Source organism: Parambassis ranga, chromosome 16 (genome assembly GCF_900634625.1).
Source record: "Parambassis ranga chromosome 16, fParRan2.1, whole genome shotgun sequence".
NCBI lineage: Eukaryota > Metazoa > Chordata > Actinopteri > Ambassidae > Parambassis > Parambassis ranga.
In genome coordinates, this window is record NC_041036.1 from 10,685,939 (window position 1) to 10,702,297 (window position 16,359).

General features: G+C 39.8%; 3 protein-coding genes across 6 annotated transcripts; 1 reads left to right on the top strand and 2 right to left on the bottom strand.

Moving 5' to 3' along the window:
* Positions 1–406: 406 nt before the first annotated feature.
* On the bottom strand, positions 407–1,857 carry LOC114448745 (urokinase plasminogen activator surface receptor-like). Its single transcript, XM_028425885.1, has 5 exons — positions 1,709–1,857; positions 1,454–1,570; positions 1,238–1,384; positions 954–1,064; positions 407–866 (listed from the first exon to the last, which is right to left on the bottom strand). The coding sequence occupies exons 1-5, from the start codon at positions 1,752–1,754 to the stop codon at positions 658–660; spliced, it is 630 nt and encodes a 209-aa protein (XP_028281686.1). The 5' UTR covers positions 1,755–1,857; the 3' UTR covers positions 407–657.
* A 1,096-nt stretch (positions 1,858–2,953) lies between these two features.
* On the bottom strand, positions 2,954–12,530 carry smg9 (SMG9 nonsense mediated mRNA decay factor). 4 transcript variants are annotated; one of them, XM_028425001.1, is made up of 15 exons: positions 12,460–12,530; positions 11,311–11,464; positions 11,147–11,221; positions 10,653–10,878; positions 10,473–10,570; positions 10,263–10,375; positions 9,709–9,820; positions 9,190–9,285; positions 8,096–8,181; positions 7,868–7,974; positions 5,783–5,890; positions 3,716–3,835; positions 3,492–3,638; positions 3,226–3,336; positions 2,954–3,156 (listed from the first exon to the last, which is right to left on the bottom strand). In XM_028425001.1, exons 2-15 carry the CDS (start codon positions 11,455–11,457, stop codon positions 2,954–2,956), a joined length of 1,749 nt encoding a protein of 582 aa, XP_028280802.1. In that variant the 5' UTR covers positions 11,458–11,464; positions 12,460–12,530. The 4 variants fall into 4 exon arrangements, with proteins under 4 accessions (XP_028280802.1, XP_028280799.1, XP_028280800.1 ...); XM_028424998.1 differs by lacking the exon at positions 12,460–12,530 and adding an exon at positions 11,772–12,088; XM_028424999.1 differs by lacking the exon at positions 12,460–12,530 and having other exon boundaries at positions 11,311–11,718.
* On the top strand, positions 12,159–15,856 carry LOC114448206 (zinc finger protein 62 homolog). Its single transcript, XM_028424997.1, has 2 exons — positions 12,159–12,444; positions 13,326–15,856. The coding sequence occupies exon 2, from the start codon at positions 13,363–13,365 to the stop codon at positions 15,166–15,168; it is 1,806 nt and encodes a 601-aa protein (XP_028280798.1). The 5' UTR covers positions 12,159–12,444; positions 13,326–13,362; the 3' UTR covers positions 15,169–15,856.
* Positions 15,857–16,359: the final 503 nt, after the last annotated feature.

Genomic DNA, 16,359 nt, shown 5'->3' on the forward strand with positions numbered 1-16,359 from the left:
GCTCCCGCCTCCTGCTGACCTGCCCTTCCTAATGTGCCTCACCAGTGTCCCATTATCTCTCCCTCCCTGGTGTATTTAGTCTTTGTCTTCTGGTTCTTGGACTCCTGCCTGTTTCCTGATGATCCTGGATTTCTCCTATAATACCTGTGGTGTGTGCACTGCCCTACTGTGTGCTGAACCTAGATTGTTATTAAAAGACTGTATATTTTTTGCCTACTCCGACTCCCATCTTGCTTTTGTGTCCGCCTTTTCACTCCAAAACTGACAGTTAAATAAGACAGCAATGCTTCTAGGAAAACAATTATAACAATTATTTAGACTTGTTTTAAGATAGAATACAATTCATAACACAAACTGTCAAAGAGTATATCACAAAACAAAAACCTTTAAACAGAACTTTATTGTATTTGGTTCCCTTTTCACCAATGACATCCAAGCATGTGTTTAATGTGTTTAATTGTTAAATGAATCAAGTAGAAGCTAACAAGCTCTTAATCAAAAGTCTGCATGTTTAAAAAAAAGCAGGTTTACAATGAGGCGGGAGAGAAAAAAATGATGAGCTGCTTACTATATTTGTTTTTTTTTACTGAAGCTGAAAGAATAAGGACAGCGTCGTTGCCACTTCGAGGCTGCAATAAAGACAAGAAGATGATGCTGCTAGGAGAACAAGACCAAAGACATCAGTGGTGCCACCAGGAGCAGAAGACCAGCTAGACCACTAGTGCTGCTGGCACTGTTGCAGAAGTCACCCTGACAGCAGCTCGTTTCTGCTCCAACACCTCCTAACATCTGTGCAGTTTGAATGCTTGAGCAAACTATATTGGAGGCACAGCCCTTCACGGTCATCTTTTTCCCTCCTGTAGTTACTAAAAGAAAAAAAATAATATTAGTGTGCACACTTTAAGTTTTAATCTGAGATTGATGGAACATTCCTCTGAACTGAGTGTTCTTACCTGTTGTTGAGATGCAGTGGTCCTCGTTTCCCTGACAGTTTAGGGTTGCGGTGCATTGTCTTCCATCACAGGTAAAGCACTTCTTACCATTTGGAGTGGATTTGCTGGGCTCTGTACATTCGAGGGAAGATGACAAGGAAAATGAGGGACATCAATGAAATATGGCAAAAGAAGAAATAGGTATTTTTGGTACTACGTGTTTTATTCAAAATTTTGCTATTTTTGTTTGTGCAACATGACATCACTCAGTGGTGCAAAGACACAAATCCAGTATTACATGTCACCTGGGGCAGGTTGAGTGTTGCAGAGATCGGAGGCGCAGCACTTGCTTGTTAGTACAGTTTTGGTAATTCCATAGTTGATGGAGGCCTCAAAACACTCTTCGGCCAAACCACAAGTTTTCCCATTGACATCAGCAACTTTTTTATCACCTGCAACCAAAGGGAAGCTGTAATATACAAGCAGATAAAAAATAATAGAAGAAGAAGAAAATAGCACACCTGCATATGAAGTGACTTTTAGGGCAGCACACTGTTGACCCGCAGAGCATTGTTTTTCTGTATCAGTGCAGGTTCCAGAGCCTCCTAGTACACACTCATAACATCTCAGGGTGTCCGCTGATAAAAGACAAAACAACAAAAAACATTTAGTCCTGTGAGGAATGAACATAAACAGATTTATATATTGTCCTATGTGTTAAGCAGCTATATAAAATTACAGTATTTGTAAAAGACAAACACGACAGATAAACTTGCCTTTAGGGAGGAGGACAATCCCAGCGATCAGTGTAAGAAACAGCATTTTGTGATGGCAGGATACAACTGAGTTTTAGTTTGATCTGTTCCAGCTTTAAACAGTTACACTGAGAAGGCGGGCTCTTCCCCTAACGACCACTCCCTGTGTGTGTCAAAAATTATATCACAATCATGCTCAGTTCTACTGAGTTGTATGTGATTCTGCTTTTACTATAGGACCCTACCTTAATCTCTTTAAAAGTCAGTTTTAAAACCTGGATTATGCCCATATGTGGCATAGTTGGTTTCCTTCAATGAAGTTACACAAAAGCAAACAGCAAATTTTAACCTACTTTTTCTGCCAGGAGGTCTTCTAGATTACAAAAAAGTGTCATAGTATTATTTTCATCAAGGTTTCATTTCTCCTGTTAGGATCACAATAAAGAACCAGAACAAGTGCTGACACAAAGAGAAACTTTAAGTGTGCTTTCCAAGGAAATGAAAGCTACACCACCTGTTCATGTTAATCATATTGTATTGCACCACATTCTTCATGCTACAAATAATAAACCTTAATGTGAAAACATTTTGAGGGTTTACTGTGCCCACCGATTGTAAATAAACACATTTAGTATTTTATGATTTCTAGACTGAGACCTTTAAATGTCTGCTGTTCACCAAATAAACTAAACTAAATAAACTAAAAATATTCAATAAATATTAAAGTTTTTAATTGTTTACTGAAGGCATTACGGTTTAATTTATGTAAGGCAAGGTAAGGCATTAACTGTCATATTTAGATGCAAAAGTGATGATGGTTGCAGCATGGTGTTAAAACAGGAAGTAAGCTACAAACCACATCTCTCAGTCCCACGCTGGCTTGGTAATAATTACTGTTTAATTCTTTGAGATATGCTCAGTCCATCTGAAACCTGAACAACTGAATTGTGGGGTCAAAGGTGAACAAAAACTTTCTTCCTAGTATGTAAATTTGAAAGGACGCAGCACATAGTGGTCATGAGTACACGAGGAGGGGGAAAGCATAAAGATAAAAAAAGTACTGGTACATAAATCTGAGACTATTTGAAATATTTTAAAATAAAACACAAGATTTTTTAATGTATTTATTTTACCTTTCACCCATAACATCCAAACATATACTTAATAATTAAAGGTTAAAATGCCTCTATATTGACAGGCAACACATTTAAAACAGATGCAGTTTGATACTATATGTGAGGCCACATAAAGACGAGAATGTGAAGGCTAGGAGAACCAGATCAAAGTCATGAGCAGGACCACCAGGAGCTGTAGACCAACACTCGCACTGCTGGCACTGTTGCAGAAGTCTCCCTGACAGCAGCTCATTTCTGTCCCAACGGCTCCTGTCATCTGTGCAGTTTGAGTGCTTGAGCAAATTATATTGGAGGCACAACCTTTCATGGTCATGGTCTTCCTTTCCTCAGTCACTGATAGAGAGAAACAAATATTAGTGTGTATGCTTCAAGGGTTAAAATGAGAAGAATGAGTGTTTTTACCTGTTGTTGAGATGCAGTAGTTCTCATTCCCCTCACAGTTTAAGGTTGTGGTGCACTTGTCTTCCTCACAGCTAAAACACTTTTTACCATTTGGTTTGGATTTTCTGGCATCTGCACATGTTTTTGAGGGAAAATCGTAGTTTTTTAAGACTATTGTGTATTTTATTTATATAATTGTTTCTCAAATTTTATCTGCTCCACAGCATCAAAACAATCATATTTGTTTTATTTAAAATCATGACCGCAGTGACATCCAAATACCTTACCTGGTGCAGGCTGAGTGTTGCAGAGATCAGAAGTGCAGCATTTGCTGGTGATAACAGTTCTGGCATCTCCGAAGTTGACTGAGCCCTCCACACACTCTTCGACCAAAGCACAAGTTTTCACGCTAAAATCAGCAAATTTTGAACCACCTGCAACCAAAGAGAGGCTGTACTATACAAGCAAGAGAAAACAAAGCTATCAGAAGAAGAAGGATAAAATAGCGCACCTCCATATATGAAGACTCTCATGGCAGCACACTGTTGACCCCCTAAAGGGCATTCTTTTGTCTTATTACTACAGGTTCGAGAGAGTCCTGGTACACACTCATAACATCTCAGTGTTTCGACTGATAAAAGACAAAAACAACAAGAAACATTTAGTCCTGTGAAGCAAAAAGGAAATGCAAAGTACTCCTTTTATTACCAGTACTAAAACAAATGTCTGAAGAAAAACTTGCCTTTAGTGAGAAGGACGACCCCAATGATCAGTGTAAGAAAACGCATGTCTGACCCGGGCTGTGAGTTGTTATCCTGTGAAGGATCCTCACTCTCTGACCACTCCTTCTTTTTATAGTAACGCAACTGGACCCTTTGAAAAAGCCTTTAATATGTATTTGAACTGGACAGGAGTGAATGCTCTGATCAGCTTTTGTTTTAGTGTTTTTAAGGTTTGAAGTATTTGACTAGTGACTTCTGATTAAGAGACGCTGTTAAAAACAAATAAATAAAGATAGCAATAGATCCATGACACAACACCTTTTATTATTTAGTAGTTGTCATAATATTTCAACCTATTTGTATAAAGACGCACTTGGATATGTGATGTCAGCTTGCTGTGTGGAGCTGGGCTTTGTTCTGTGTATGTTAAGCACATGAGAAGCTTGGGGCTTCATATGGACCCCAGGCCGGGACTAAAAACTCCCCACAGCAGGGTCTGAGAAAGCAATAAAGAGGTCATATGTGAGACATTTAGTTTGACAATAAAGATTTAAAGATTGAGAATCAACAATGCAAAACTGAAAATCCTAATGATTTTACCAATTATCTAGCCTTACATGTTTGCGATGCCTCCTTTCCCAGTCATCGGGCACTGGGGTGGAGTCCTGTTACATGCAGCAAGCTGCCACCATAACTTGTAACGTATTAGATCATCATAGATTGCTGGATTAATTAATATGATCACCACTTGCTTTGATCGTGTCTGATTGGAGTGATGGCCTACTACTCAACAAAGCCTTATCTATAAATGAAGACATGTGGAGTAATAGCTGTTTGTTTGTTTATTGCACAGAAATACATGTTTCATTTTCCAGCTATTAAAATGATAAACAGTGTTCCTGTTTAGATTAAACTGTAAAAGATGAATGAATGTCAACACAAGTTACAGGAGCAGAGTCAGCAACTTACAGCATGTCTGGCTGTGTCAGCGTCTGTTGTTTACAAAACCAACTGAAGGAATGACATTATTGAGCTTATGAAAAACTGAGGCCAAATATCCTCTCAAGATACAAGACGGAATGCTCGACATTCCTTTGGTCCATTCCTTTAGTTCAGGTCATAGTCAGACGTCAAACTGAGAGCTACTCTCCGCTTTCATGCTGGAAGCCTGGGCACTAAGTAGAACACAGACACATCTAAGAAATATATCTATCCATCCGGTCATCATCCAAACTCGTCACAGTGTCAGTGTCAAGTGTCTAATGTCAATGATCCAGCCTTGAACCTCTATAACAACCTGACATGCTGTGAGCAGGAAGACAGCATCTCCATAAGCAGTCTTAAGCAGGTACAGGGTGGCTGTTGAAGGGTGATAGTTCTTAAACACCAAACTAGAAGTTAGTCTCACATACTAAATTAATATGTAATGACAGTACTTTGCTCTTTACAACAAAGAACTTAAATTCAAACAGTGAAGATCCAACAGACAGCATTAACCACCGGACAGCACCATGCTCATTGTCGTGTATGTGCATTATAACACATAAGCATCCACAGCGCAGCCTCTTGCTTCATGAATCCTCAATGAGTCAAGATCAAGACAACAGGAACTAAACCCTAAACTCTTTGTGACACAAACCTATGCATGTCAACATTTCTGAAAACAAGTCTTTTTGGTGACCCATGGTTTACATCAACGGTGCAGCTTTAAGTCATACTGCAAACAGTATTTGATTTACTGGACACCTAACTCTGTTCAGCACTACACATACACCTTCATGCTGCACTGTGAATATCTGAATTGTTGCTTATCATTTCAAGGGTGCATTTGCTTTTTTTCCTACACAATACTGTACCTTTGTATTTGAGATGAGAGTGGGCCATTAATTTGTCCACCACCATATGCATGTTCTTCAGATTTCTTGGACAGAAATCCTCCCATCTGGCTTTGTTCTGGACAAACACTGGAAAATGGAGAAATTTAAAGAAAAGCAGAAGGCTTAAACCTGGCCGGTGTATGAGAGGAGAGCAAGTTGAGACTGTAAGACTGCATAACCTCAATGAGTCAGGATCAAGATAACAGGAAGTGCCACGGCACCGATGCAGTACAAACGGAACCTCATATTATCATGTGTTGCATAATTCTGTTATGTATGAAGGTACAATAGAAAGCAGACATAACATTGTCTCATTTTTATTATTTTTAAGGTAATCTGGAACACAGGCAGTTAATTATTTAGATGAGCAAAAAATAAAAAAATTGGAAAAGCTCAGACAAAACCATCGCTGTACTACAGATTTTTTATGAGTAACGTAGAGGGACTGACAACTGGAGTTAAAACACGGTACAGCGAAGGAACCTTTAACATTATTTATCTGTCTCCAGTGTCAGGGATTAGCAACTTTCTAACCTGGAGCACCAAGAGTCTTTATATTTCAACATCCCATTTATGTGTCATGTTGAAATAAACACAACCTTCACTCAAGTTTCATTTCTCTCTTGCAAAAGCATTCACTTTCAGACACGCATTTATGTCTTTATGTGACCTCATTCTAACGTGTACAGATCTGCACATTTATTATATAGTACAGCAGGTGTTAACAGAGCAGGCGGCCATATTCAGAGAGTGCAGAAGATTTTTTTACACCATCCCAGATGCGAGCTGCGTAGTGAAACCTGTAAAGACACAAAAGGCAACCTTTAAAAGTCTTTAAGAAAATCAGAAAATACCTTGTTTAACTTTTGGTTTAGTATGCACAAACTCTTCTTAAAATCATGTTTACTGTCCTTCTATGCTTATATTTACATACATGTAAAATAAAAAAAGATGGACTACATTTTTATTGCATACAACCACAACCACAGGAAATGTGCAAGTTGTTTCTGTCTGTCAAGCTGTTCGGCAATGCTTTGAAGTTAGCGGTTTTAGCATGTTTCTGGTTTATAAAGTACCCAGTGTGTGTTGCTGTTTACCAGTTTTTTTCAGTGAGAATGGTGTGTGACAACTGACAGCGAGGCATGGCCAGTATTTGACTGCGGAGTTTTGAAACCATGGTAGAGAAGGCAGGGTGTCCTCGGTACCCCGGGAGCAGAGAGAAGAGTGGATATGTTCCTGACCCTAAAACATCAGACAAACGTTAATATGCATCTCACATAATATAGAAAATGACAGTTTTGTCACATAATATATGATCAAACTTTCTGCAACCTGCTTTGTTCAGATTATCCTCCCCATCGCCTTCCTGAATAGGAAGCAAAAACATGTTGACCTCAGTTGCCAGATAGTCCTGCCCCAGGCCTGGGAAGATATTGCAGTCTAGCATAGACAATGTACCTGAAATCCAAAACCACAGTGACAGTGTCAGACTGACAGTGTAGAAGGAGTGTTGTGGAAATTGCGTAATTTTATCAATGACATACACTTTTGGACCTAAACTATTACCCCATTGTCAACAGAAACAGGATGACAGACACTAATTGTTATAATTTGGTGTCTTTATTAAACAAATGAAAACAAGTTGCCTCCCTGTAGGATCCATAACCTCAAACAAATGGTTTACATCAACAGTGCAGCTTTAAATCATACTGCAAACAGTATTTAATTTACTGGACACCTAACTCTGTTCAGCACTTGTTGATGTCATTAGTTATAGGGGTTCACATACACCTTCATGCTGCACTGTGAATATCTGAATTGTTGCTGATCATTTCAAGGGTGCATTTGCTTTTTTTCCCTACACAATACTGTACCTTTGTATTTGAGATGAGAGTGGGCCATTAATTTGTCCACCACCATATGCATGTTCTTCAGATTTCTTGGACAGAAATCCTCCCGCCTGGCTTTGTTCTGGACGAACACTGGATAATGGAGAAAAAAGAAAAGCAACTTTAGAAGGCTTAGACCTGGCCGGTGTATGAGACTGTGTGATAGAACAGCTACCTATATGAGGATAATACTCTGCTCCATCATCACTGCCTGAAGACCCAGTACTGTCATGGCTGGCAGACGGAGTGGAAGGTTTCAACATCTCAGCAGTCTGGAGAAACCTAATGAGATAATGTAACCTCAGCTTTGGTAACAACATCTGCAAACTGCAAGAAGTACACACTGTGTCATTGTCTGTGCACGGACAGATAATGACAGCAGATGTGTCAGTGAAACACCTACCTGTATAGGTTAATGTCAGTAAACCAGTCCTGAACCACAATGACAGCATGGCACACTGTGAACAGGAAGGCAGCGATCTGAAGAGACTGTTGACAGATTAAACAGAGAGTAAAAAAGTGTATGTGAAGAATCAACAGATTGCCCTACCTGCATTAAAGATACAGTGCTTTATACTCACTAAGTAAGTGTATATAACAAATCAATGAGTTTCTCCAGTTCAATGCAGATGAGACAGAAGTGATTGTTTTTGGCCCCAAAAGTGAATGGTCTAAGCTCGGTGCTAACCTTGACTCCATGTCACTGACTGTTACAAATCAAGCCAGAAATCTCAGTGTAATTTTTGACTCAGACCTGAAATTTAACAACCATGTAAAAGCTGTTGCTCTAAGTCTGCCCAAAAACATTGCTAGGACCAAGGGTTTTCTGTCCAAACAACACACAGAAAAATGTATTCACACAGTCATATTCAGTAGGCTGGATTCAGTAGGTCACAGAATCAAAGTGGGTCCAGTAACATTAAGATGTGCTTTCCTGTGCATCTGCAGCCCAGTTCCATGACCGGCAGAAGGGGGGCCCCTCCTATGAGTTTCTCTTCTGGTTACCCCTAGACCTAAGTTACAGCCTATGAGACTTAAGGAATTGAAGTTTTACCTTATTAGGTGGTAAACATCAGTGGTCTACTCTCTGTCTGACGGAAATGGGGGAAGAAAAGCAGACGCCCCTGTGGGCCCGCAGGCAGGAACCGGTTATATCAAAGTGTGAATACAATGTTCAGTATTGTTGTTCTTACTTTGGTCTTTGTGCTGTTACAACCCAGAGCTCTGTGACTTAAAACTTGTTCTCTACCCCCGTGTGTAGAGAAAAGGTTAATAAATTGTAATCTTGAGACCAGAATTTATCTGCTTCTCCCTCATCAAAAAAAAACTCTGGGAGGTGATCAGAAGAAACAAGGGATTTCACCTTGACACTTTATAAATAAAGCTCGCCTTGCCTAAAGATAAGTTAAACAATAGATAAATAACACAAAGGTACCCTGTAGAGGTTATGCACCAGTGTCTATGAAACATGCTGCCCTCTGCAGGCCAGTCACATACCTGCATCTCAATGTATGTATGAGGGAGGTTGTACTCTGGAGGCAGCTTCCGATCATTGTTTATAAGGTGGTCCAGGATTGATGGGCTGAGCATTGGCTGTAAACACAGGATAGGCATTTAGCTACCACCACAAACAGAATATTACACTAGCACAACAGCACTGTCTTCCACGCCTTCCATTGGATGTTATTGCATATTTATACGAGACGACCATAAATCTAAAATAATTTCATACATGCAATTCACATTACCAGTTTTTTATTGGCCAAGGAAACCCTGCATTCACACAAAACTTCATCAAATCTCAACCACATATACTGTTTTCACAAATAAACTGATGCTTTAAGTGTTAATGATTTTGTTGATTGATTGATTTTGTCACTAAAAAAACTCTCATTGATGGCCTAGCTTTTGCAAATTATTGTCTTGGTGTGTCACAGCCTTTTCTCATAACATAATGGACATTCTACAGGTGCTAAAAGAAAAACTCCTACAGTAACCACAACACCTCAGTCTCACCTGTGTATCCAAAAAGATGACTCTCTCCTGTGTGATGAAGAAATCGATTCCTGTGCTCTGATTCCCTCCTCTTTCCTTAATTTCTTGCGTCTGAGCTCTGAATACATAGTTCCTGTTCAAACAAATACACGTACAAAAGACCGAGTCACTTCAAATTAGCCAGTGTCTCACTGAATGTAGGTCATAGATAACTCAAAGCCTGGGGATGCAATTATTATTATTATATTATAAATAAAGAAGGTGTTGAGCGGTGAAAATAAGCTTCAGTAAGAGCTGGAGGAGGTGGCCTTGGAGAGGGAAGTCTGGCCTTCCCCAGATAAGCCAAAGAGAGTGGACTGATGGACTGATGAATGGTTGGATGATTAAGGTTTTTTTTCCCCATAAGAAGTTGAAAAACAACTAATTTAACTTCAACACACTGACAGCAATGATAGTAATTAGAAAGGAATTTCATATTATTGCTCCACTGTGTCTCCTCAAGCAAATATATACATCACACTGTGTCATACAAAGCAGAAATGTGATTTTCTTTTCATGGTTACCAACAGTCTTACCTTTGATCTTCCTCAGGTGTATTGGCAGATAACAATGACATGATTGTAGATTTCCCCGTTCCCTGCAGGCCAATGACTCCCACAACCAACATATCTGTCTGGTCCCTCAAATACTGCAAAACATCACAAACAAACAAAACATTCAAACTTCAAAAATCATGATTAAATCATTTGATTTCTGTCATTGTAACTTGTTCAAAATCCCATCACCTCCATGGCACTATCACACCAATTCATCTGATCATCAACTAGCTTAATGCTGTGCTTCATCTTCTCCGGGGGAAGAAGCTTTGACTGACCGACCATAGCTGAAAGTCATAAGAAAAAATGTAAGATTTAATGTACTGAACAAGCAGGTAAAAAAAGTTTGTAAAACTAATAATAACTCACGGTCCACAGCGCTACTTGATGCAGAAGCCCCCATCCCTCTGTTCTGGATCTGGTATACAGGCTGGGTGGGTCGCTGCCCTTCCCTCTCCATCTTAGATGGTCCAGGACCAGATGACTGAGCTGCGGCCTCTGGAGGAGTCCCTGGCTTCCCTCCATCGTCCCTGGCTTTCATTAGCATGATGGGCTTCTCCAGGACAGGAGCTCCACTGACAGGTGATGGCTTAGCCTTGGAAAAGACCCAACAGATACATGACTCTACATCACAAGATCACGAATTGATCTTATTAAATGAGTTAATTAGTCAGTGAAGTACAACTGCTTCTAAACTTTGTTTTTAATCATCTTGATAGTATGAAGTCTACTTAAAATTGCAGTCTCACAAATGCATATTCCTACCACTGCAAGGGAAATTAATATAATATGTCAAGTACTATATTACTATATGCGTTGAATAAAGACATTTACAAAAACAGTTTGATGACAAGTCAACCTACCCTTTCTCCTGGGGGTTTTGCAAGAATGATCGGGGTCTTCCGAATGAGAGGGCCTGGTGAATCTTCGCTTCCATCCTGTAAAATGTTACAGTTGCCTCAGTCAGAAAAGTTAAACCGGATACCAAAGCAACGCAGACTTCATTCATTTCTGTGTGTGAGATTACCCGTCGTTCTCTCTGTTGGTATTCTCGATCGCGACTGGGACCAGACAGATTTTGTCCAGGCGGTCCAGCATCTCTGTCTCCCCGCCGTCGCCTCCTTCTGCGTCCCTGCCCGTACATACCGGGTTGACTGTGTCCAGACTCTGACATGTCGCTCCTGCTTTACAAACAATAAAATATATAGCTAGCTAACGAGATCCCAGTTACAGCCAGCCAGACTAAAGATGACGCTACATCAACTAAAATGTCTGCCAAAGTAGAGCTGCTTTTTTAGTTATCAAACATATAGCTCTTAAAGATATAAACATTAAATCTGTTACTGAGCTAAAAGTTTTATCATTGCGCATCAATCTCAACAACTTGCAAGAGAACGTAAACAATGGTAGCTAAAGTGTAATAGTGTGCTTGTTTCGTAATTTAGTGTAAACCGTTTTAGCCCGGCGGAGCGATAGACGTCCACTTACATGTGTAAAGAAACTCCGCCCGCTTTAAAGTCCCTTTGCATTAAAACAAACGCCTAATGTCCGTCTGGTATGTTTAACCGTCATGAAACATTATACTTTGTTTTTGTTCCCCCACCTAAGAGACACTTGCGCTTGATCGTGTGCGGATGGATGTTTAAACATATATTATGATTACATTATTCTTTATTCTAATCTTATAATTTGTTTTAAATTTATAAATGGTAGACTGGTAATTCAGATTCGTGATATTTCTGCCTGAAATAATTTTAAACGTATTTATTAACTGTTGCTGTTTGCCCTTTTTAAATGAGAGCCCCTGAAGAAATATCAAACCGCTGTTGGGTCGTGAAAATTCAGTAAATCGAGCGGTGTATTCTGGGAGCTGTAGGCGGCCATCTTCCGGTTGAAACCGGATATGGCTGTGCTCTGTCCTGGACGCCATGAACAACAGAACGGTGTCTTCTAATTTGGAATTTAACGGCTTTTTGTTTTTATGATGTCACCGGACATACTTGCACTATCGGCTCCATTACACTATATATACGCATCTCCAGAGAAGTTGTTTTCTTTTCTTGAAAACCTAATACATCACACGGAAGTTTAAATTAACGCAAGCAGTTTTTTACAGTATGTGACTTGGACAATCTGTCAGCCCCGGTTCTTGTGGACAGAGGTAAGAACAGTTTACCTGTGCTGATACAGTAATGTAGTGTCTGTGACATGAGTCTACCACAGCTGTCCTCTTACAGTGAAACAGCCATGTTACTAAAAACGGGAAACAGTTTTTATTTCTTCCTGGGTTGTGCTAGTGAAAGAACATAGCAAAGCATTTGAAGACAAAAATCCATAAAATGCAAGTTTTTATTGTTTTATCTGCTGGTCGATATTGTGGATTGTTTTTTTCAAACAACAGGTTTATAACTAAATCCGCACTTGTCCAAAATAATGTGCTAGAAACCCTGCAATGATGTGCCACTGACGTCTTGTGAGCTAGCTAAAAGCTAACATGCTCACAGTTTCAACAATGCTAGCATGCTATTGTTGAGTCTGTTTAACATGTTTGGTGTCATGTTTAGCATGTTAGCATGCTAGCTGTTGCTAAGTAGCATTAAACACAGCTAAGGCTAATGGTTCTCTTTATAAACAACGTAAATCATCGGATTTACGTTGTTTATAAAGATAACCAAGGCTATAGACAATTTATTTGTTAATATTGGAAAGAACATAAGAGTGTAAACCACTAAAAAGTCATGATGTCACACAAAGCTGGTCGGGTTCATCCTCTGGGGACCATGTGGTGCCATGAATGTTGGCACCACATTTGGCCCCCATTGAACAGTACAGTTGTTTTTTGTCTGAAGCACCTCCACTAAATATCAATTCCTCTTAATACTTTTTGTTCAGTTGTTGGATTGATTTTTTTTATTTTAATCTTACAATTTCTAATCTTGTGTCTCTCACATGGTTATTCTGATTCTGAATCTGTGCTTTCCTAATAATGGAATAATTTGAAATTACAATCTATACATTTTTTCCTTTCATTTTGCATTGCAGACCACACAAAGAAAGATTACTATTGACCGGCTTTCTTATGTCTGAAGACTCAAGCAGCGATGAAGAATGGAGTTTATTCACAAAAAGGCAGGCATGTAATGTTCACCCACATGCAAAATGTTGGGAATGTGGCAAAAAAATCAAGAATCTGAAAAGCTTGATGTTACACTATAAAAGCCACAACATCAAAGCCACCTGTCACATTTGCAAGGTTACATTCTGCCGCCTGACATCACTCTCTACACACCTGGATAATGTACACTCGCCTCCCCTCTGCAAAAAGTGCCATCAGTCTTTCAGCAATGTGTGGGAGCTGAACAAACATGTGGAGACAAACTGCATCACCCCTGCATCATTTCAGGAAGGATCGATTTCTGCAGTCATAAATAAGAGGCAGAATAGTGTCAATGTTACTAATGAAGTGACTATGCATCAGAGTTTAGCTCCACAGGACTCAGTGTCAGAGTCTAGGTCTGAACAAAGAATTGACATGAAGCCTGACGCATTGGAAAACAGTGTGGAGTATATAGTGGGTGAAGATGACAAAGATGCAGTAGAAGACGTAGAAAGTGATTGTTCAACAAGCTCCGAATCTGATGATGAAGAGAGAAATCGCTCTAACAGTAGAGATCCAGAATCAGACTCAAGTTCAACTGTAAGTTCCAGTGACTCTTCCAACTCTCCGCCCTCTAAAATGTCCCCTAAATCGAATCCTAATGCTAATGTGTCGATGTGTTCGATGTGTGGTAGAGGGCCTTTCAGGTCACTTAAGCTCCATCTGTTGCACTGTAGTGGCATTAAGATAAAATATCAGTGCTTTATGTGCAAGAAGGTCTTTCAGACTGAGACATCTCTTAAAGAACACCACATGCACTTGTATTCCTGTCACATCTGTGGCCAGGTTTTCTCAAATGAGAGCCTGTACCATTACCACCAGTGTCCCAAGGGAACCAGCCCTTCTTTTGCCTTCTTTTGCTCTGAGTCCATGCCAAAAGCATGTAACATATGCAAATCCTTTTTCACTTCTGAGAAAACATTGTCGGACCACATCAACAGGGTTCACATGTCAGTGGTTAGCACAAAGGTGTGCATTATTACAAATCCATCAGTTTTGAAGGATAAAAAATTCCCATCAGGTCTCCCTAGTACGGAAGTACAGTCCACCACCTCTAGGCCAACCATAGTAAACCAGGCTATTAATGGAAAACTTAATGTTGGTCAAGCCTTTGCAGGGATACAGCCTTCCTCTCTTCCAGCCCCCCCCCTACCTTCAGGGAAAGATGATGCCCATGCACAGCCAACCGACAAACCTTCAAGTCCACAAGGCCCAACTCCTGAAGCCTCCGACCCTGGCTCTCCAGAAACACCCACTATTCTGGCCATGTTTGTGAATGACAGCCAGGATGTGGCTTTGATGAAACGTATGAACACAGGCTGGCGCTCCAAAGGCCCATACCCTTGCAGGCAGTGCGGTGCCATCTTGCGACAGCCGTCCCTCATCATCAGCCACCGGTACCTCCACAGAGGCCGCCGCTCACATCACTGCCAGTGCGGCCGAGCATTCAAGCACCGGCTGCACCTCCTGCGACATTGTGTCCAGCATGCAGAAGCCAAAAGCTACATCTGTGTGAGCTGTGGGGACACTTTCACAGGAGCCAAGCTCTTAGCTCAGCACCTGATGGGAAAATCGCAGAAGAAATCCCGTTCCGGACATACAAGGAAAAGTAAAGTGAAAAGGAAGTGCAGGATGCCCTTTACATGTGATTGTGGACAATTCTTTTTTAGACCTTCAGCTTACATATGGCACCAACTTAAAAACAGGACAAAAAAAGAAAATAGTTGAAGAACATACCACTCCTCTTAAGTATGCACTCCTCAAAAGATCAAAAGGGATATTTTACTCATTCCACCTACTGTAAATGTCATTGTTTTGTTTAATTAACCTGTTACAGAGACAAAGTCAATGCAAACACACATTCACCTATAATGGGTTTCAATTAAAGCATGACCCAGATGATTTACACGTTTTCACCATGTACAGGTGATTTATAGTAAACAGAAAATGTTCATCTGACAGCATATCAGAGTAACAATGAACCCATAAGGAGTATTTTTTCAGTTAGTTTTTTATACATCAAAACTCCAGTTTTTCTTCCAGAGTAAGTCTTAGTCCAGTTTGTTTTCTCACAAAGTGCATTCTTAGCAGTGACTCCTCTTCTCTTCTTTGTTTTAAATTTGTTTTCACTACAGCTCATTCATGTCACACTTGAGGTCATGATATTCAGGTTGAAAAGAACATCTGACTTTTCTATGTTAAGATTTTCAACTTTCAAAAGGTTTGGCTGTACAATGAAGGTATGTCCACTAGATGGAGCAGTTGGATTGCTTAATGTGTTGAAATGGCAACTTGGATGTCCTGAGCAGGTGTAGAGATTTGATTACAGCCATAAATGTAGACATTATTATTTGAATTTTGTTTAAATAGCCATTTAAATCCTACAAATTGAAATAAAGGGTTTGTTTACACAAGACTTGAACAAGTGTTGAGTGTTTTTTCTCTTCGTTGCTCTGCATTAGAGGAGCAGAATAATGAGGAGGTATTGGACACATTATAAACACAACAGTGACCACTAAAGTGTCTGCTGATGGAAGAAAATGTAAGTATGATCGGTTCTTCTAAAAATGATTAAGCTATGATATTGCAATAGAATTAATCAAATTAACATGTTAAGTATATATACAATATCTTATTCCACAGGAATAAGGCAGAAGTTCATTAATAAGATCTCATAGGTGGCAGTTCAGAGAACCTTTGACATCGTGGATTAGATTAGATCAGATGAATTCTGTTCTTTGTCTCGCACGTCTCTGCTGAAAACAACATACTATTAAAAATGCACTCTGAATTTCCCACAGTCTTATTTTATCTGTACACTTTTACAGCAATGAGTCATTGTACAGTGAGCTCAGCACTGGGCCAGAAGATGAGATCTTTCTTTGGTATGCCAGTCCTCCAAGTGGTTCAGCATGTTGA